Genomic DNA, 21,705 nt, shown 5'->3' with positions numbered 1-21,705 from the left:
CATATGAATCTGCTGAGGGAGGAATGTTTGTATGTGCTCCCCAAAACTCTGAGTTTAAGTGGTGGGTCTACGAGTAGGATTTGTCACAACAGGTATAGAGCCAATTGTAGTCCAGTATACAATTTGTGATGTGAAGAATGTAAGTCTATAGTAGTATAATGGTGCATATATGCTGAGAATGGATTTAACAGTGAAGCAATATATATTTTGTGTGAAATTAGAAATATCTGCATATTTACAGATTCTGTATTTTTAGAGTAGATGTAGCTTTTTTTTTTTAGTTAACAGAGCATTTTTGTTGGAAAACACATATGATATAGAGATTATTATTCCAATCAGAGTATTTCTATACATATCTTGTCTGGAGGAGGTTTTTTAAACAAATGAGGGCAAAAACCTTGACTAACATCTGTGCAGTGAGCTAAGAAACGATTTGCCAGACAAGAACTTTAATATTGAATAATTCTGCAAATTAATGTCATTATTTTTTAATTGATGACCATGTTTTTGAAATTCATTTGTTCTGCAAAGTTTTGGGGAAAAACACGTGAATATGCAAATACACTATGGTAAACGTATGGTTATGATGAGGCAAATAGGAGATATGGATGTTAGGAAAAAATAATTATGATTATAATGAACAAAAAAGTAAATCTTCACTGCAGGGTATTTAGTCTCCTAAATTAAATCTCGACACAACATTCTTTCACCGCTACAATCTTCACATCTTTACTTTTTAGCTATCTACATAAAGGGTTCACTACATCCTGCAATGGTACTGAGTATTGCCACTGGACAGAAACCATAAAGTGTGGAATTATCCAAAATTAATCATAGTGTGTATATCAAGATGGGCATGGCGAGGTGTGACATTATCCATTGGTTTGCATTGGAGCCAATTTCGAGCCCAGAGTTGCAGCTTATAGTCAACGCCATCTTTTCCGTTTGGAGCCAGGACCTTCCAAATAAGGAGTGTGGGGAATTTTCTTTTAAGATTTGGAAACACGCCCCGCAATCTTGAACCAAAGCAATCGCTAACTTACAGGGGACATTGAGCTGTGCACACTTGGGCTGACATTAGCTACTTTAGATAAATAATGCCAAAAGGGCAGTTATCACAATCAAGTAAATTTACCAAAATAGCCTATTGCAACAACAATGTGACTCAGTGTTCATGCCATAACTGGGGAGAGCAGCAGGTGAGCGAACTGTCAATCACAGCTGTCAATCAACACCCACATGACAGATGTCAAGGCTGAAATAAGGCTTTAAATCTTACGTATCTAGCAATATTTTCAAAATGACTACCAGCACCCATGATAGAGTGGTTTAATTTAGCGATTGAGACCATAATGACTTGTTGAAAAAAAAATTTGACTTAGTATTTCTAGACCCTTTTTGAATGGGAGTCCGTTGGAGTCAAGGATTTTTTTGGAGCCAGCATCTAGTGTCCATTGGTGGAATTACACTTTAAGGTACATCTGTATTGGCTTCAGCCTCAAACCATGGTAGCTGCAGCTTGATTAATGTCACTCCTGGGATACTGGGCTGAAAGCACTGTAGTGGTCAAATTTGCATTAGTAATGTGAGGCGAACATTTGCTTTTATTTCAGTCTGAAAACATCATTAGCGGTGTCCTTTTATAGTTCACCTGCCAGCCGATTAATTATTTCCTGTGGCCATACTATAGACTACCAAAAAATAATTGGCCTGTTGACATGAAATAACAGTTTCACAAGCTTATAAAGTGCCATAAATATTTTGTGATCATGTCAAACAACACCTCACTTTAAGAACACATCACATTGAAACAAAACATGGGAAATTATTACTTCCATAGGTAATAATATGTGCAAACAGCCTAAAAATATAAGCAGTGTCCTCATTAGTGTGAGTGAAATTCCTAAAATCCAAGTGGAGTCAAACCTCTGGAATGTGTTGTGGGAAGAGAAACATGAACAACTACTGCCAGTCTCCCAAAAGGAGCTGGCCCAGAGACCAGAGCCTATACCCAGAAGGCCTTTCCCCATCTTCCCCCCTTTCTCTCCTCATGTTTCTGAGGTCAGTAAACAAGAAGTGTGTGTTTCCCTTTAAGGAGCCCCCACCGCTTGCACAGCGGAGGGAGGAGGAGCAGGCCTGCGGAACAGCGGCTGAGGAGGGAAAAAAATCCAACAGAGGACGGTTTCAAGTCCCCCCAATAGAAACTGTGCCTGATTTGTGGCCAATGTTGGAGATGTAAAAAAAAAAAAAAAAAAAAAAAAAGGAGAGAGAGAGGAGAGAGAAGGAGGAGGGAGGTGGGGGAGGAGGAGGAGGAGGAGAAGGGGGGGAGGAAAAACACTAAAGGGGTAGCTATGGAGATGGAGCGTTTTCCTGGCTGCTTTCTTTGACAGGTGTTGAGTGGGGCAAAAGTCTTAAAACAGAATCCAGCATGTACGCCAAAGGTAAAGGAGCTGTCGTCCCTTCCGATAGCCAAGCGAGAGAAAAGTAAGTGAATTATACGCTATATCCAAGAGTTTACCTGCTTATCATACAGGCGAGGGGGGCAGAGGAGGGGAGTCCAACTTTCTAAACTAGGTAGCCTACTGTAATTTAAAAGGAGCGTACTGTACTAAAGTGCGCTACTCCGTGCGCCCCCCCCTCCCTCCGACCACCTTAAAGGTGCGCCTCTTAAACTTTTAGGGATTTTTTTTGTTACCTCTTGTTTTGCACTTATGCACACAGGATATTCACTAATATTGTGCGTTTGTGCAACGGGCTCGCGCTTCTCTTGTTAAGTTGGTGCAACCTTTCTGGAGAGCAATGCATTTATTTTATGATGCATTGCGCGCTTCTGCAGCACTGTGAAGCACATTTTCATTTCATTTCGGGTAAAGCATGTTTTTTTGGGGATGGGGGTTTATGTGCTCGTCCCTGACTGCTCGGCTCGTCTCTTGTGGGGTTTAGGAGACGAGGCTGCCGGATGGTTGATATTTTCTGAAAGAGAAAAGCTTGATCAGGCTGTTTGCTGATTTTTGTTTGAGGCGAAAAACGCCGGGCGCTATAAAAACCTGGCGATGAGAGGGGGAAAGTTTTGTCCCATTCAGCAGTCATACAGCGGTGGTAAACTTTTTAGCATCCACTCACATTAAGGAGAGCAGCTCAGTCATGCTGCCACGAATTAAGCTGTGTGATTACAGAAGAAGACTCTTATTAATGGATGTGTGGTCGCTTTTTGGTTATTGTGTCAGGAAAAAATCCGTATGGTGTGTTTTTAAAAAAAAAAGACAATGCACTTAAACAATGCTTTTTTGGCTAGATTTGTATGTTAGTGTCTAATTTTCCTTTAAAAAATTAAATATATATATGCACATTTGTCAGTGTTTGCATCCATTACTTTTGAATTAAGGTGAAAAGCTAATGCAACTTTTAAATGTCCCTTATAGACCAAAGCTTGCACTGCTCCTCATGCCTGTTCTTAAAATCAATGCTGTCTCCAATATTTTATGTATGGGACCATTGAGAGAGTTGGACCCTCTGCATCACAGCACTTTTGATCAGTGTGATCTTTTATCATTATCAGCTATTTTTAAGCAGTAAACAGTCTGAGGTTAGAGGAGTGAGCAGGGATCCCCGCTGAGATGCAATTGTAATCTAAAAACACTGTCAGGTCCTGGGAGGCTGTGCTGTTATACAGCACCTCACACGTCTGCAATAGAAGCAACATTTCTTTGGAGACTCTTGTATTTTTTGATGCATTGCCTTGTCATATTCAATTGATTAGCGTTTGATGATCTTTTAGATATGTGGCTTGCTTTTTTGTTTAGTGTAAGCTTCCTTGAATGCGACTTTGAGCACGTCTAGTGCCACGAGCGTTTAGTTTCACTCTGAATTCACATCACTTTATTGGAATATTGAGCAGCTCGGTGTGTGTGTGTGTCTGTCTGTGTTGAGTCGGAGGAGCGAATCCCTAAATGAAAACAGTCCCATGTGGCTTCATGAACAGCAGGCAGAGTGACCTTTGAACCAGCATATGATGCTTTAATATTGCATATGAACCATCAGCAGATGCTATGCTGCTTTTACACCTGTTTGTGTGCCTCAGCTTTATTTAGCTGCAATAGATTGATTCAAGCATGATTAAAATACGGTTTCATACAGTTTTTAGTTGCACTTGCTTGTTCAAGCATTGTGGATTATGTTCCATGTGTTATTGGAAGTGAAATCAGTGCAGAGGCATCATGTATTTCAAATGATAGTGTAGGAGGAGGATTAATAATTTAACTCATAAGAAATACAAGTCTTTTGAGAACTGAAAATGATGAATACTTCTGTGTTAAGGCTGCTTATGAATAATAAAATTACTGAATTTGGGTTATTTTTACTTTAATTTGCATTTATTGCATTTATTTTTTCACCCCCCATACATTGGAAACTCAACAGTAAATGTTATATTCTTTAAATCTTTGTATATATTCATCTTATTGTGTGTGTGTGTGTGTGTGTGTGTGTGTGTGTGTGTGTGTGTGTGTGTGTGTGTGTGTGTGTCAGACCTATAGGTATTGTCCAGACATAATGGACAATACTTGCCCTCTCCTCCTCACCTGTCTTGTCACCCTAACCTGCCCCGCAGGGCCAACACATGTTTCCTTGTAAATGTGGAGCTCACAACAGCTGCCTCAATGCAGCGCTGAATTAGACTCATATTCATATTTACATATTCATATGGGTCTTTACATATTCAGATATTGAAAAGAGGGCGCCCCGGATGGACTTGTATCTGATTAAAGCAGACTCGTGTGACATCACAGCTGCAGTTCAGGGGATTGATTTCCAAGTCGTTTGTACATTTACGGAAATAGATAAACTCTAAACTTAATAAATAAACACTCAAGCTCCTACTGTAAATCAGCTTTAATCAAATATATGAGTGGTTATTCTCCCTCTGTTACATGAAATAGCTTTTTTATGTGTATGTGTGCCAGTCTTTTTAATTTAAAGTCAGTGACACTAAACTGAAGTTAGATGGGGAGGATGAGACTTGTTGATAGTTGAGACTAGAGAAAATTCAATTTGTCCTAAGCAGTGTTTTCCCTGTACAGTTAAAAGCAGTCAGAAACACAAGGGTGTGGGCAGGATACGTGAGTACATTGAACCTGTTGGTGCTACGAGGAAAAAAGTTGCAGAGAGGAGTATTTATTGATGAGACTATTCTTTTTTCTTTCTATTAACTGCTTTCTCATGTTGTTCCTGCAATGGCTTGTTGTGTCATTCGATTCCTTGAATTTTTTGCATACATATTTACACATTTCAGAAAGGGGAGTAACCCTGTTTTTCTTACACCGCACTTATTTGTTATTGTTGGCAACATGCTGTCATTTTGAGTGATGGCCAGCAGCTGAAGTTGTTGAGCGAAAAGTATGGATTAACAAAAGTTATGGAACAGCCAAGAGAAATAGTCTTAATCATTTTCACACCACTGTCTCTATTCATTTCAAGCTAAAAGTGATTCTGATAAAGGCCTGTAAGGTTTGTTAAAGTGTGTGCCATGTTGCAAGTAACCTGGTGCGAACAGGTGTGTGGCAGTAGGCACAAAAAAGGTTTATAAAGAAAAGCAAGTGCCTCTGTATAGCACTATTTGGTCCTCCTGTGTTTATATTGCTGAACACTTCAGTTATCAGCTACCTAAATAGGATACAGTAGTTCTCAGGTTTGGCACACAAAATGTTCCAACATACAAGCTCAAGTGTGTTTGCGACATCGTGCACAAAGCTGTGTGTGTACAGTGTGTTTTTTTTCCCTATAAAGTCTTGAAACCAAGGCCTGAATCTAACCTGTTTGTTCAGAAATGCAACATAAAACAAACACTCACACATACATTTCACACTTGGATTCCTCCACACAGCCAAGGCCTCGCCATACAAGTGGAATTCAGCTGCCTGGACTCACTGTCTTAAGATGACAGGTAGCAGGCACCCTTGAGAAACATTATTGTGATCAGACATTTAGTAAAAAGAAAGCATGCTAATAATAATAATAAAGGCAGAGGTAAACCGGTGTCCTTGCGACCAAATTAATTAATTAGTTTCCACGTTTTTTTTTTTCAAATATTAAATTAAATTAAATTTGAACAGGGTAATACAGCAGCTTCAATATTAATTTGACCTTATTATTTAGTAACTGGAACCTTTTTGAAATGAGCACTGATGAATCAAACATCTTAATTAAAGGTGCCATGCAAAAAAATATTTAATTGCTTGATCAAACATTTTATTTTTTTCCTCAGTTTCCAAAATAATTCTGCTCCCCAAGTTTGTTTTCTAATAGTGTGTGTACTGACATTTTTGTGTGATTTGGAGTATTGCTGGATTTGTTTGGGAAAAAGAACTTCAAGTGTAAAGTTAATCAGTTTGTTTTGAACATGGTTTTCTTTACATCCTCCACTCCTCCTCTGGCTCCTCCCTCGTATTTACATGCAGTTTGATGGGGATCTTCAGGTTTGAATGCATGGTTTTGATTCCACACAGATGGCTGTGCCATCTGCATTTTAGCCTTTTGAATGAAGCATAAAGAGCTGCACACTAACATAGGCAGAAACACTGCACTAAAAGTAAAGAAACCCTTGATTTACCCTCAGCACCCTTTGGCTGACTGTGCTTTCATTCAGATATGTCAACAGTCAATTAATGCTGCCTTTCGTCAGCTGCTTTGGGTGCATCCGCACAAATTTGTTAGTTTTCTCTTGAAATAAAGGAGACAGTATAAATATTGAGGCTACGTGCCTGAAGTTGTTAATCAGTTTGGCAACAGAGCACACAGGCCTGAAGAGTATGTGTAAGTCTTTAATTAGCATACAGAGAAAAGCAGCATGTATCTGAACAAAGAACAGGTCAATACTTTACGTGTTCCTAAACAGAAAGTCTCTATTGGCAAAGAAATCAAATGACTCTGTCAAAAGTTTTGAATAATGTTTTTTCTTGGTAAATTAGGTACCAAGAACTATTGTCCTCACCAACAGTTGTGGGGGGAGGGTTTGGTGATAACAAAACTATGTGAGCTACGTCAATATAATCTATCTTGCGAATCAGTATAAATCTCTCATCTCTGCCACTTCTCCTGAGCTTTTGTAAGTGAAAATCAAACTTTGACAATGAACAAGTTATCAGACAGTAAAACTCTGAGGTTAGAGGACATTTTCAGATGAGTCTGTCAATAGGTAAACCTTAAAGTTGTGAACCTGGCTGCTGATAGAAGAGTGAGAGAACTGTATTTCCTTATGTGTTTGTGTGCGGGTGCATGTGTGTGTGTGTGTGTGTGTGTATGTGTGACACTGTGTGGATTAACCCATGGCTAGAGCCGTGCGTGTTTACACGCTTATTGACACTGATTTGTTTTGACAAAGGAACTGCCATAACAAAGCCAAGCAAATATAAACAGTGTGTGCAGTGGGAATAAGCTTTACTGAAACAGCTTCACAGTATCACAGGTGTCTCAGACAAGCATTCAGTCGCTCATTCACCTTCAAGTGATACATCACTACATTCGCCACCACACACTCAGATCTATACTGCTTTTTTTACGATGTATAAATATTTAATATTTAGGATATAATATTTTCTGTTTTTTATCTAGTTACCCTTTGTGTTGCACTGAATACATAAATTATGCATCCTTCTTCTTGATTCTTTTCCGAAAGATGTAGATTATATATGAAAACAAATGCGGTAGCAGGCCAGTTTAATCCTGCTCCATCACTTCCTCCATGCATACCTTACCTCACCCTGCCCCTGCTCTCGCTGCTGAATTATTGAAATGAAGACATGAAAGTTAATTTGCTAACTGTCGGTGCTTTAGCTGGCTAAACTCAGCTGAGATGCCCTTGTCTCTGTAGGCAAGCGAAGGAAAGGGAATGCTGGATGGGGCAGCCTGGGGCTAAATGTCAGGTGTGTTTCCTGGGGACAAGGCAGTGGGAGAAATCTCCTTGATGTGTAGACGTGGAGCAAAGTACTAGTTAGCCTGCACGAGGTGACATAGGTTATAAAGGAAAAAAGATCAGAAATTGTGTTGTAGAAGAGGCTATATGGTGCAAATGATCTTTTAGCTCAAGAGAGGGAGCGTGAGAAACAGACAACAGATGCACTGCTTGGCTTTGTGGCTCTTATTAATGTAAACTCACACACCAGCTTGATATCATGAGCCTTGATATCCAGTCAAAGCAGGGGTCAAACGTTATTCCTCCCACTCAGACTGATCGCCTCCTTCTCATCATGTAATTTGCATCCATATACATTGTTGTTAAATTTCAACTGTGGATGTCTACAGCTGAGGAAGGAGAGAGAGACAGAGACAGAGACAGTGAAATTTGAAGTAGTGGAAACGTGAGATGTGGAGTGGACTGCTTGCGGTTTGTCTTGTAAGCATCTCATCATTTATTCCTGAGTGACATGTGTAACTAGCGCCGAGTTCAGAGGGAAGGAATTCAGGTTTATAGTATGCTCAGAGTCAGAGGAAAAGTTGAGGCCCTGACCTTCAGTGTTCCCCTGACACAGCTCCCCTGTACAGTAAACCCCTCCATGTCTCCTTTATCCACCTAGCTTTCCTCGGGCTCTGCTCCATCAGCTCACAAAAAGTCTTCTCTTCAGCCACGTTACACTTACTGCTTTTGACAGAGTAACAAAAGGTGTCCCCTGAAGCCTGGATTGAATGAGTGTTTTTAAATAATGTATTGCAGCCAGGGCAGGTGCCCATCTCTAGGGCATAGAGACCTGGAGGTTATGCATATAACCAATATTCCCTGAGGGAGGGAAACGAAGTACCACACATCAGTATAGGGATTGCCTCCTCGGGAGTGCAACCTGAAAAACCATTCTTAAAATGCCAAAGCCAATGAGACCGTCACAGTCAGGGGGAGTCCCGCCTTCCCCTGGGGCTAAAAAAGACCCTGCACAGTCTTTGCTCCTCAATATAAACTGTACTTCACTGAGCCAACAGGCAGTGATGGAGGGACTGACTTTTGTTGTACCTTGTTTTCCACCTTCAGGGAACATTGATTATATGGATAACTTCCAGTTCGCTTTTGGTCAGTACACTCAGTACACAGCATCAGTATGTGGATATAGCAACACGCCCTGAAAAAGCCCCTGCAAATAGACTGAGATAAACTGGCCCTGATACAGCAGCAGTGATGACGTCAGCTACATCCCTTCCTGCTGAGAGCACAGACTGAGTGACATCCTTGGCTGTCACTTCCAGACAATAAAACTTCATCAATGTATGTGGAGAAGCCTAGTTCGCAGCGGAGCACATATCCTTAACCAAAATCAATTTAAAAAGGGCCCAAGATACAGCCATACTTCTGGTTGAGTATGCACACATGCTACCAAGCATCTGTGGACTTTGTAGGCATAAGTATGCAAGATGGCCTTTACTATCTACCATAGTGAGAAAGGTGTTGCTTGGAAAGTGCATTCTCTTTAACTGGATTAGCAAGACAAAACAAGCTGGTCAGTTGTGCGTATTTCCCGTGTTCACTAAACATACAAACCTAACACAAGTGCCAAGCATTGATTATGCAGACGCCATTGCTCAGTTGATGCGAACGGGAGCGATGGAAAGGATGTCAGCTCAAAAGATAATGCCCTGTATAACAAGGCAGTTACTTTAGGGATGTATGCAGATTTAGGAACTATTATCACCTTAGAGTGATAATAGTAGTAACTGTAAACATAAAGGATGAACAGAGTGCACAGATGACTTGCACATGTTTCATTGTCCTCAGGGCCAATAGGAGCGCTGTCTTTCACAAAACCATATCAATGCCAACAGACTGTAATGGCTCAAAAGGTGAATCGCACTGCATCTACAACCAGAGGAAGGTCCCACTTGGGAATCATGGTTTTGCGCGTTGGCCTCTGTACGCCCTTCAAAAAGTCACCAGAGGATGGGAGCAAGGGGATTTTCTGTCAAATCCCCCATGGCAGGCAGTTATAGTTGAGAGATAGTTTAAAAGTGGAAAAGGAAAGGCCTATTTATAATAAATATTCTGTTTGTGACACCAAGCATTGAATAAATGTATAACCTCTGTGTGGACACTGCTCTGGCACTGTATATTGTGTCAATGACGTTGGCAAGCAACTCTATCACTGTCAATTTCTCCCTTTAAGTGACCAGGCCCAAATTTGGTCTGATTTGGCCCAGGTGCCAAATCTGGCTCTATACCGACAGTAGGTCTCTGAAGAGAAATGATCTCTGTGAACCCTGCTTTCTTGGGCCAACTTGGGGCAATCAGAATTATAGTTAATCTACGTATGCGCACATGGTCTTGGTTGGCGCCACTGGAGGAAACGTACAGGAGTGTCCAAGGCCACTGATGAGCCAGTGCATCTCACCCAAGGGGTATTCTCCCGTCCAGTAGTGAGAAGAACAAGGACAGTATGCGTTTTCTCTCAAGGCGAACAAATTCATGGTGGCTCTGCCAGTCCAACCCCATGTTTATTTTACTACATCCAGATGCAGTCTCCACTCGCCAATAGAAAACCCCTTAAGAGAAAGTCTGCGCCACTTTTCAGTATTCCCAGGTTGTGCGTCGCTGTGAAAGACAGCAGGTGAATGCTGCTCCATAACAGGAGACTGTGAGACAGACAGAGGAGGGGAAGAGAGCGCGTATCTCCCTTTTTGTTTATGCAAATATTGTTGCTGGATACTAGACATGCTGTCTTGACATCAGACCCATACTGTAAATTTGGAGGGGCTCCCTTGCTTAAACATGCTAGGTCTTTTCATGGGAACAGGAGAAAATTCCTGTCTGGCCTGCACCCAGCACTGGAATTTTCTCATCATCAGCAAACCCAGAGGCACTGCTGGAATCATTGAGGCCATCAGTCCCACTGGCACTGGTGCTGACAATGACACACAATGTAATGCGGCTGAAACAGAGACAGACCATCAGTTGAAAGCAGTCACTCTCAGGGACGATAACTGGGCTTGGTTGTCTATAGAATCCAAATCAAGACAGAGAAAAAAAAATCTGGTTGGGAGTGAGACAGCCCTTTTCCAGTTAATGACAGATACCAGAGACTGTTGGTGAATCACTAGTTGGGACATGTTGGTATTGGCTTGATATACCAAGTCCGACACAATCAGAAAACCGTCCAGGCAGTTGAGGGACTGAAAGCGCTGCCTTGAGACATTTGGTGAAAATGTGAGGAGCAAGGGATAAGCTGAATGGCAGAACCTAGAATTCGTACACTATGCTGTCATAGGCAAAGCACAGAAACTGTCTGTGTCTTGGTAATACTGGCACGTGAAAATTAGGCATCCTTTAGGTCCGCCATAGTGAACCAGTCTGCTGGTTAAACCGACTACATTACCTGGCATAATGTCAGCATTTTGAACTTGAACTTTCACAGGTATTTGTTTACAACTCTCACATCAAAAGGTCCAAAACAGGACAGAAACCTTTGTCCTTTTCTGGTACCACAAAGTAACGGCTGTAAAATCCACCAAGAGCTTCGTTCATGGGGATCTCACACAAAGCCTGTTTCTCCAGCAGAGTGGATCTCCCCTCTTGATAGTGGGCCACAGAAAGGATCTACGTTTGACATCACTGTACCCCTGAATAGTGGGGGATACGTCCTGATTCAGAGCCTGTTGCCCTGAGCTACATTTTCCATGATCCACTGTGACGTTTCACATGCCTAACAGGAGGTTTCTCTTGTGGCTACTCTGACAAACATTTGTGGTACTGCAGTACCTGCTGCTGGTGGGTTGTAGCAGTGACCGTGACATCTCCGCGCGCAGCTGAGCTTCCCAGCACCCTTGATAGTAATGCCACGTCTTTACAAGGTTGTCCTCCAGAGTCTGTGACAGTAGGCACAGGTGTTCAGGTTAGCAAGTGTCGCTTTAGCATGCAAAACCCGAAAGGTGTGGTGGGTATCCATCTTGCAAAGAGAAATCCTGCAAGCACTAGGGCACGGCTAGTTGCTAGACCACTGGAAGAGATTTTCATTGGTCAGGTGCCATTCCAAATGGCGAGTTAGCTTGCTAGACTGCTTGTTAGCTTGTGCAACAGGTTTGGAAAGCAGTTCTGTTTGCAGTGTTTATCAGGTGGGCTAAACGCAGCCAAGCAGCTAATTACTGAGCTAAACAAGCAGTGTAGAGAGCCTCAGTAGCTACCCCCTAGGCAGGGAGCTAGCTCATCTCCAAGCATGCAGTTAAATCACCAGCAAGGTTCCGACAAGAGTCAGGTTATGTGAGGTGAAGTGCAAATATATTGAGAAGCAGAGACTGTGCAGGGTCTTTTGTAGCCCCAGGGGAAGGCGGGACTCCCCCTGCTTGCGAAAGAGAACCTCAGATCACACCAGGCTCTGCCATGAAAATTTCATTGCCGCAGTGCTCATGGGAATCTCTGTTCTATCCAGTACAGTGCGGACAGGGTGTATAGGAGATGACACCTGCCACTGGGTATTTCACCCTGCAAAGAGGCCCTCTTTTTTTCTTTTTCTTTTCTTTTACATTTTGCCCGGAACCTGTGAAACTTCCCTCCCCTGAACTACACAGGCTGACGGAGAAAAAACAAATCCTGGTTTGATGGTTACATGTGCATTACAGCACATTATCAAACAACACAGTCCAGGTAGTGTAACATTATACTAGATGCAAATAAAAACCTCTGAGGTGAACAAATAACTTTTCACATAAAGTTCGTGAAGACACCTAATTAAATGTGGCAAACTTCCACATTTGCAGGCAACACTGATCAGTTTCACTTGATGGTATTCAGACAATCACTCTATTTGATATCAGTATTAAACATTTACAACAAGCTGTTTGCTCTTACATGTGACTCATGCCTCTCACAATCCGTTTCTTTAAAGAGCCAAATATGGTCCTCCCTGCTGTAACCAAATCCATACAAACGAAAACAAGACGCATTCTCACTAGATGAAAAACTCTGGTGAATAATAGTGAAATCCTTGGTCTGCAGGGATCAGCCCTGTAAACGTGAATGTCTTTCCCTAACTGACTGAGTAACTGAGTAAGTCTGATGGGTGTCGCCATATGTCGCCACATCCTGTATTCGTCCCTCTAGTGTTTTGTACATGGTCCAACCATATAAGAGGTTTTGACCTAGTCTTGGTATTTTTAAACAGCGTGTTTACACTATATATCAGAAGTGGGTGTTGATATAGTCATATATGATTTAAGAGTGAGAAATATGGGAGGCAAATACATTGAGTGTCTAAAGCTGAAACTGGTTTGGACCAGCTGTATCAGATCATTTTCTTTTAGCAGATGGTTGTAAAGACCTAGCAGTGAAATTCTGATGATATCTTTGAGAATATAAAGAATAAGGTTTAACTGTGCCCCAGCACGTTATTGACTCAATCAGTAATGTACAGCAGCATCAACCCAAACACCATAAATCTGCATCTGCGCTGGCCTTGATGCATGTGACCAGCATAAAAAGAGTCGGCCGCCATAGACAAAACCACAACCGCTGTCCTCTACTCTGTTTCAGACCTGGACACAATTGCATACAGATACTGTGGTGTCTGTTCGGGCTTCTGCATCATGGTAAAAATATTGAGTTGCTGCTTTGTGCTTGCGAGGGGGCAAAGGCCAATTTTGTCATGATATGGTTAGAGTGAGGATCCATGCGTTTCTGTCTGCAGGTCTATTGAGTACCTGGAACTTCTCTGAAGTCTGGGCCAGCTGCAGTAGTCTTGATCCCTTCTTGTCTCTCAGTGATATGGAGATGGTTTTATTTTAATAGATCAGATTCAGAACAAAACCCAATCTTTAGTAAAATTTCTGCCTTTTTGGTTTTTTTTTAGTTAAAACCATCTTTCAGTCTGAGTGATAGTTCAAGGTTTAGGGTTTATGTGCTTTCTTGTCGAGAGTTCAATGAAAGGATTGATACTACTCTCATATTTGTATAATAATTATGAAGCCAGCCATGCAGGAGGTTAGCTTAGCTTAGCATAAACACAGGAAACAGGCAGAAGAGGCTAGCCTGTCTGCGTCCAAATGTAACAAACTAAATCTCACTACTTAACATGTTATATCATCTTTGTTTAATCTGCGCAAAAATGTCACTGTGTTTTTTTGGGTGGTTCTGTGTTGAAATATTTCTTGGTTGGGAGCAGTGACCTTTTGGGGTCTATGTTGTTGCTATGAGGTTGCCAAGCAACAAGACTTTTTTTTGGACACAAACTGAATGCGTTTTCTGATTTGTGAAAATATGAGGTTTTACTGGTTGGTTGATATTTGAATCACTTTTAAATGATTTAAATTGTATAATAATCTCCTACCAGACTGGAGAGCAGTTGCCAAATTTCTCCTTTCAACCACCGTTTCCACCATTACTTTGTGTGTATAATAAAGGCTTTGTGGTGTTAGCCATTTCAGGGAGAAAGCATAGATATCAAGATAAATGTCATTTTCTTTACTGCCAAAAGATTTCAAGCTTGATAAACATATTTTGCTATTAACACTAAATGAAATGAATCCTTCTAATGTGAAAGGCATGTTAGTAGAGCCAACCCCACCAAGAATCAACAACCAGCTCTTCAACTCTTTGGGGCTTTTAGCAGATTTGTTTCTTGTTTTCCCTTTATTTGAATTGTATTCAAGCATTTCTAGCTAACAATCTTCCATAAGCTGCGAGATGGTGTGAGCTACCTGTCCAGGCACCCAGATATTTTTCTCTGGGTTTGATGGCTCAAGCCAGAGCTAAAGTGTGAGTGAATATTGGTCTTAGCATTTGTCAGGAAGTAAGAGTCCACTCCAATGGGGTGCTCATGTTGCTCAGTCTCTGCTGGATATGCAGGAAATTGTTTGCTAACACGTCATCTGTAACAACTTGATAAGCCAATAGTATGTGAGGGCTGTGCTTCTGTGAGTTTGTTCAGGAGTCACCCATCATCATAAATTATCTACAGAGTATTCCTTGGCCATTTTTCCAGTCTTATATCGGATGCATCGGCCGGCATCAATATGTGTCTGACACCCAGAAAGCACTGTGGTGATATCTGAGAGTACAACTTCATCCATGTCTGAGGATATTTTTGCCTCCTTCGTCCATGTTTCCCTCTGTGTCTTCATTGTTTTGTTTTCAGTCTCTATGCCTCAACAGCAGAGTTACTAAAACCACAGGCATATGGGAGAGTGCCACATACTCTCTTTAGCTCAAAGCTGTGGAGCTTTACCTCACACATTTACAACCCCTCTATAGTGTATATGATCCTCATACTGTAAAATCTTGTTTATCTGAGCTCCATCTCACATGACACAGTGATGATTTGATTTCTGCCAATTGTGCACATTTGTTGGACTTTCCTGTTTGAAGGGATACTTGGAATGAGTGAGACACATATGAAGAGAGAATGAGCTTGTTTTTAATTTTGAACTAATATTTTATATGAGAGCACTGTTTTTTAAAGTGAAATGAGAAAGTGATCCTGAACACTAACCTCTGTTTTATTCCTCTGTCTCTGTCTTTCAGGTTAGCTTTATATGTGTATGAGTATTTGCTCCATGTCGGCGCACAGAAATCAGCACAGACCTTCCTGTCAGAGGTAAGAAGTTGTTTCTCTTTGACTTCCTGTACCTAAAGCACACATGTGATTCCCCTCTATTGTGCAAACAGGAATGGAATTAACATTATAACTTGTTCTGGGTTCAAGCAGCTGTTGAGTAACCTTAGTACAAGTCAGGGTCTTGACAATGAAAACTGTAACAATGTTGATACATTAATGAGCCAAGACATGTTCTTTACAGCTGTTGAACAACAGCGATGTCTTTGGAGGTCTTATTACTCTGGGAAAATGTAAACATGGCATTGGTTTGGCTACTTGACTTAATTACCCGCTCTTCATTATTAGTTTCAATTTCTAATCATAACATGATATAAGTAAAGTGGTTTGACATATTGTAAGTATGTAAGTGTGACATTTAAGAAGCTGAACCAGTCCCTGTAAAGTTAAATTGAGTGTACGTTGAGTACTTGAAACCATTCCAAGCATAACCATTTGTCCCAGGTCTGCTAGACTTATTAGTCTCATATTAGGCCCCTGAGCTGTCCAAGAGGTAAGGTCTCTAATGTGTTGCATCCTCTTCCTTAATGGACATCCTTCCTGGTCCCGTGTCCAGGCCTTCTGCTGTACAACACCTCTTCTGCCCACTGACTTTATTCTGCTCCACTTAGTACACCCTTCAACACAGAGAGATCTCTAATAGCAAGCACAGGCAGGTCGATGTCAATCAGTTTTAATACTGACATCATTTATCTGTCATTTTATCTGATGAGCTCAGGTTAGAGTAACAAATAGGTACTGTTGCACCCACATGAGCTCAGTTTAAACGAGCAGTTCAGCAGTTTTAAATATTTTTTTCTGCTGGTTTTGTGAAAAGTAATCTTATACTTTGGATTAAAGTAATATTTTGACAAAATGTAAAAACTACAAGTTGTGGTTACATGGGGGTTTGTATGGTTGATTATTTGTTCAATGACTTCCTATTGTCCACTTGTATCCATGAGGTTGCCAGGAAACCAGCAGAGGCTCCAAAGAGTTTCTTGGATGCTAGCAGTAGCTTCATATTTACCATACCTAAATAAGAGTAAATTTGATTTTCATCATCTAATTTTTGGCAAAAGAGCAAATCAGTGAAATTTCCAAACTGTCAAACTATTCATTTAACAGGCTGCACCTTTAGAGTAGTTTAAATAAAACTAACAAGTTTGTTAGTGCCTTTAACCACTATTTATTTCACTTCCGACTTAGTCTGCACAGCAAAATAATCTGCAAAAGAAGTGTCATTATCAACATAAGATGATAATGCCCTCACTTTACTTGTTAAAGGAGTGATATCTATTCAAGATGGTGTTAAAAATGTTGTGATTCTTATATGGATAAAATTTAAAAAAGGAAAAAACTATGAAAGACAAATCCTTGCCCCAAATCAACCTTGTTGATATGTGGATATATCAATCAATCACAATCAGACAGAAATCAGTTGCCTTTACTCGTAGCGCAGGCAGGCAGGCAGCGTGGCGGGCAGGACTGGAGGCCGGCCTAGCTGCCAACAACCTGGAGCGAATGGCTAAAATATGAAGCAGAGATACAGGAGCCGCACAGAGAGATTAAGTGGTCGGGCTGCAGAGAGCCTCGCTGATTTCAGAGCCCTTGTGGGTGAATCTTCTCCCAGAGATTGAGTGTTATTGGTGAGCTGCTGGAAAGGGGTGAACTTCTGGGTCACAGGCATCCGGAGGCGTACAAGCACACCCCCAAACCAGCACACAATCAAACAGGAATTAAAACAGACAGAAAGAGATTAAAGCAACATTCACACAGACACAGACACAAACAGTCCATGTCCACAAGGCATGCATGCTAAGACTACTAAGTCAATTTGACGCCAGTTGTCTCAAATGTTGCGCCTGCAAGAGCATGTTTCTTAATGAATTTGTTTATTTCTACCACAGCGTCATTTTTATTTAGTGGTCTCATATGCTCAGAATGAGTGTATTTGGATTAGACTGACAGTAATGAGTACATCCAAGCAAACACAGCAGTTTGAACTTTCACCCTTTCCCCTTCATGCAGTTGTAGCAGTAGGTTTTTAAGTGAGGGTTTTCTCACGAGTATAAGAAAAACAGCTGCATGCAGGATTGGTTATAGCCTACTCTTCTACATCACTGTGTTCAATTACCATGTTAGTGCTCACTCATCGTTCTCCAGCTTTTCATGAAGCACACAAGGCGTGATCACCCCCTGCTTTTATTTCCTTCCAGTATTTCTTTATTTTATACTTTGATCGTCCCAAATTTTCAAACTTCTGTTCCCCATTTTGTTCTCCTCCTAAACCACCCCGCTGTTTATTACCTTCTCGTTTTTCTCACATTCTCCCGCTTCTTTCTCTTCACCAGCAAAAACGCAAGCAAATGATAAATACACTGAACGATGCATGCATCCCAAGAAGAAACAAAACGCTGCAAGTAAAATGGGAGACAATGGAGAAAGATGTTCACCATTGAGGGCGCACGGTTGCATAAATAATACAAATACAGAAAAGCACAAGCAAATACAGGCATGCTGCACATCGAACAAAACAGATCAGCACAGTTTGAAAGTTCATTTTTGACTTGAAAACCGCAGTTTAACAGAAAATAGAAGGAAAAAAAAAGAAATGTTGATCTTAAATTAAGATTGTTTGCTTTTTTGTCAAAGCACAGCAGACGTCTCAAGAGGACACTAAAAACTAATGAAGACTGCAGTAATTAGTCAGTGTATGATAGGTATATGGCCAATATCTTCAGTAACGTCTGATTAATTTGTTTAAAAGTAAAATAAACACTGTTGTTTTTGTCATTTAACAACACTGTTGACAGGTTGCCAATTTCAGGAAATCATACCAAGTGTCTTCCAGATAATTTTGATGTGTTTTCTAAAATTTGTTGCATGTCTTTATTTACCTGTGTGTTTATTTTTTTCTAAATGCAGTGTATCTGTGTTTCAAAGCTGTTGTGTAGAGCTCTCTCTGCCTCTGTACCAGTCTTTTTTTTAACACACACAAATGTTTCAATAGATAAGGGATTTCTATCCTCACAGGTAAACTGAAGGCGCGCACACACACACCTGCTCAGTGCCATTTAATGAGAGCGGTATCACCTGGACTCTCCTGCCTCAATTAGCCTCTGTTCCTCCTTCTGCGGAACACACACACTCACTCACATTTATAGTATACACACAATACACTCCTGTCCCCAAGAGGACTTTGCCACTTTCTGCTCTCCTACACAGTGCAGCACTCAGCTCTTTAGCAGCATTAAATCAACAGGCACACACCTACATACAGCAGATCACATCACTATAAACTGCACTGGGGATATCTATAGAATAGACACTTTAATAGAAATCTGAAACTTGTGTCTGTTTTTCCATATATATATATATACATACATACATATCTCTAAAAATAGAGAAATCTTGCCGCTGTCATGCTGTCCTCACACACCCTGGTGAATCATCTCTCAGACTGTACGTATGCATTGAATCTGTGCGTTTGTGTGCACAGAGTCATGTCAGTAGGAGTGTGTGAAGCAGGCTGCGGGGCCGCTATCTCTCACTGGATCTTATCTCAGTGTCCAGATACAGGCAGGAGCTCTGCTGGTTTGTGAGGGCAGTGGAGAGGGCTGCTTCTTCAAGACAGTCACAGAGTCTTATCCACAAACTCCGCACTACGCTGCACTGCACTGGGCTGCCCGTCAGCCTATTTTTCTATCTGGCGATTGCTCTGTCTGTCTAAAGTTGGGAGGACAGTTGAGCAAAATGATTACATTATGCATAAAACATGTTGCCGTATCTAATGTTTCATTTCCCTCTTCTGTCTTCTCCCCTCGACCCTTAACTCTCCTTCCTCTATCACTTTCATTTTTTCCCCCTCAGATCCGATGGGAGAAGAACATTACACTTGGGGAACCTCCAGGATTTTTACACTCATGGTGGTGGTATGTATACATTGATCCTTTCATTTGCTCTCTTTTTCTTGACCACATACACACACACACGTTCTTCAGCGGCTCACATTCATACTGTAGACGTACTCTTGACGATCTGAAAGAATGTGCAGAGGTGGAGAGGGACAGTAATTGCAGGGAATGCTAAGTGCATCATCTCACACATGTTTAAGTGCTGTACTCTGTACTGGCGTCCCTCTGATTGACAAGTGAGCTAACTTCCCTCACTCTGTTATTTAATCCAAGCTGTTTTCTTTTTAAACCGCACATCTGAACCAGAGTGAAACTGACCCATCAAAGTCAAAGTCCTGGACAAATCCTCTGTTTTAAAATATTTCAAAGCAGGGAACTTTTGAGAAATTGTTTAACGTGATGCTGCATTTGACAGGACAAGCCTCTGACGTGGGTTATTTTTCCAGCTTCTTTAAACAAATCTGTCAGATCTGTTAATCCTAGACAAATAAAGGACTGTTTTCTATCTGGCTGGAAGAGCAGGGTCAGTGGGCTTACAGCCTGACACGTAAACTGTTTGTCTGAATTAGAAGGAATGGGAACACCCAAAGTCAGGGTTCCCCTTTCCTGTTGCCTGGCCAAGAGCTAGAAAATCCAACTGGAGGGGAGCAGGCGGGCTGTAAGGAGGAAACTGGGCAGCTGGAATGAGTGCAGACAAAGAGGCAGGCGGGCAAACAGGCAGGGAAGTTGAGAGGCTGAATCCTCAGCACGGCAGCACGAGGGCAAAGAGAGCCGGAATAAGAGGTTTGACAGGCCCGCTTTGTTTGTCATTCATGCTATCCTGCTCATCCCCAAAGCCCCCCGGCTGGCCCTGTGTAATAAACCCGGACATGCAGCTTCATTCATTCATCCTCTCTGGCCCCAGTGTGTTGTAATTGTGCAGCCTGTTGACACAGCTCATAATGGTCCTTAAAGAGCCTGGCTTCTCTCAACCTGACAGCTCCCGATTGGACAGCTACCAGTAATACTGACAGAATGACATATACAAACATACAGCGCAGCATAAGTTAGCTCTCCCCTCTGCCCTAACCTATAAGAGAGCTCAACAGGGCTCAGGGAGACTTGCCCAGTGTGTGTGTGTGTCTCATAGGTTCAAAACCATTCGAATATCTACCTGTATACGTACAGTACCAGTCAAAAGTTTGGACACACTTTCCCATTCACATCATTGAGAAAGTGTATCCAAACCTTTGACTGGTACTGTATATTTATTTAATTATAAGTCTTTTAAAAGATCAGCATACCTGCACATTACAAAATAAACAAATGAAATAATGTTCTATACTGTGAGATTTAATTTAAAGACTGAAACCCTCTCTCCCTCTCTCTATGCACTGTCTATCAGAGTGGGGTCAAATAAATGATCAATATATTATTCGATAATCTAACTTTTATACAGCTCAGGTAATATTCATACTGTTGATCAAAATCCAAAGTATTTCTAAACGGGTCTTTTTAAATTGCTCAGAGTGCAAATTGCTCTCTCTGCAGCCGAATTGGGTTGTGAACTCTCTGCCATCATTACCATACGGTTGTTGTTGAATTATTCGCTCGTTTCAGCTTGACCTACATTTCATTTTCAATCAATGAAAGTGACCTTGTGTGACTCCTGTCCATCATTCAGTGCATTCAGTCCAAGCCCATGCCAGAACTCGTGAGTCAGACAGCCGTGGTACTGCTGCTTTTTTTCCACAATCGAATATTAATTTTGACAATCGAATGTCTGTTTTTTCTTTTAATTCAATTATATAATTGAATTGAGAACACTCGTTGACAGTCCTTGTGTGTGTGTGTGTGTGTGTGTGTGTGTGTGTGTGTGTGTGTGTGTGTGTGTGTGTGTGTGTGTGTGTGTGTGTGTGTGTGTGTGTGTGTGTGTGTGTGTGTGTGTGTGTGTGTGTGTGTGTGTGTGTGTGTGTGTGTGTGCTAGAGAGCAGTTGGAGAGTAGGCTGATGCTGATTAGCTAGGCTGGGCAGGGCAGGGCTCTAGTGTTGTATGACCTAGCTGAGGGGCGTCTGTCTGGGCCACGCAGCACGTGGACATGGAGACTCACTGGGGGTGGGGTCCGGAGGTCGTTTGGTGGAAAGGAGGGGAAGGTGGTGGTGGTGGAGGGAGAATCCCCTGTCCACCCCTCCCAACCTCCAGCCTCCCCCAAAACAAAAGCTCCAGATGGTAGGAAAGCCACCAACCTCCCTCATCCC

The 21,705-nt window shown here is 41.6% G+C and overlaps 1 protein-coding gene across 2 annotated transcripts in view; it reads left to right on the top strand.

Annotated features, from left to right (window-relative positions):
* The first annotated feature begins 2,316 nt into the window (after nucleotides 1–2,316).
* Nucleotides 2,317–21,705, top strand: part of ssbp4 (single stranded DNA binding protein 4) — an 86,466-nt gene continuing 67,077 nt past the window's right edge. For both annotated transcript variants that reach the window (XM_062423786.1, XM_062423787.1), the window contains exons 1-3: nucleotides 2,317–2,484; nucleotides 15,482–15,554; nucleotides 19,425–19,486. In XM_062423786.1, the coding sequence (XP_062279770.1) occupies nucleotides 2,429–2,484; nucleotides 15,482–15,554; nucleotides 19,425–19,486 (191 nt within the window). In that variant the 5' untranslated portion in view covers nucleotides 2,317–2,428. The remainder of the gene's footprint in view (nucleotides 2,485–15,481; nucleotides 15,555–19,424; nucleotides 19,487–21,705) is intronic.

This window comes from Scomber scombrus, chromosome 8 (assembly GCF_963691925.1).
Source record: "Scomber scombrus chromosome 8, fScoSco1.1, whole genome shotgun sequence".
Lineage (NCBI taxonomy): Eukaryota > Metazoa > Chordata > Actinopteri > Scombriformes > Scombridae > Scomber > Scomber scombrus.
This window is presented reverse-complemented; position numbering and strand designations above follow the sequence as displayed.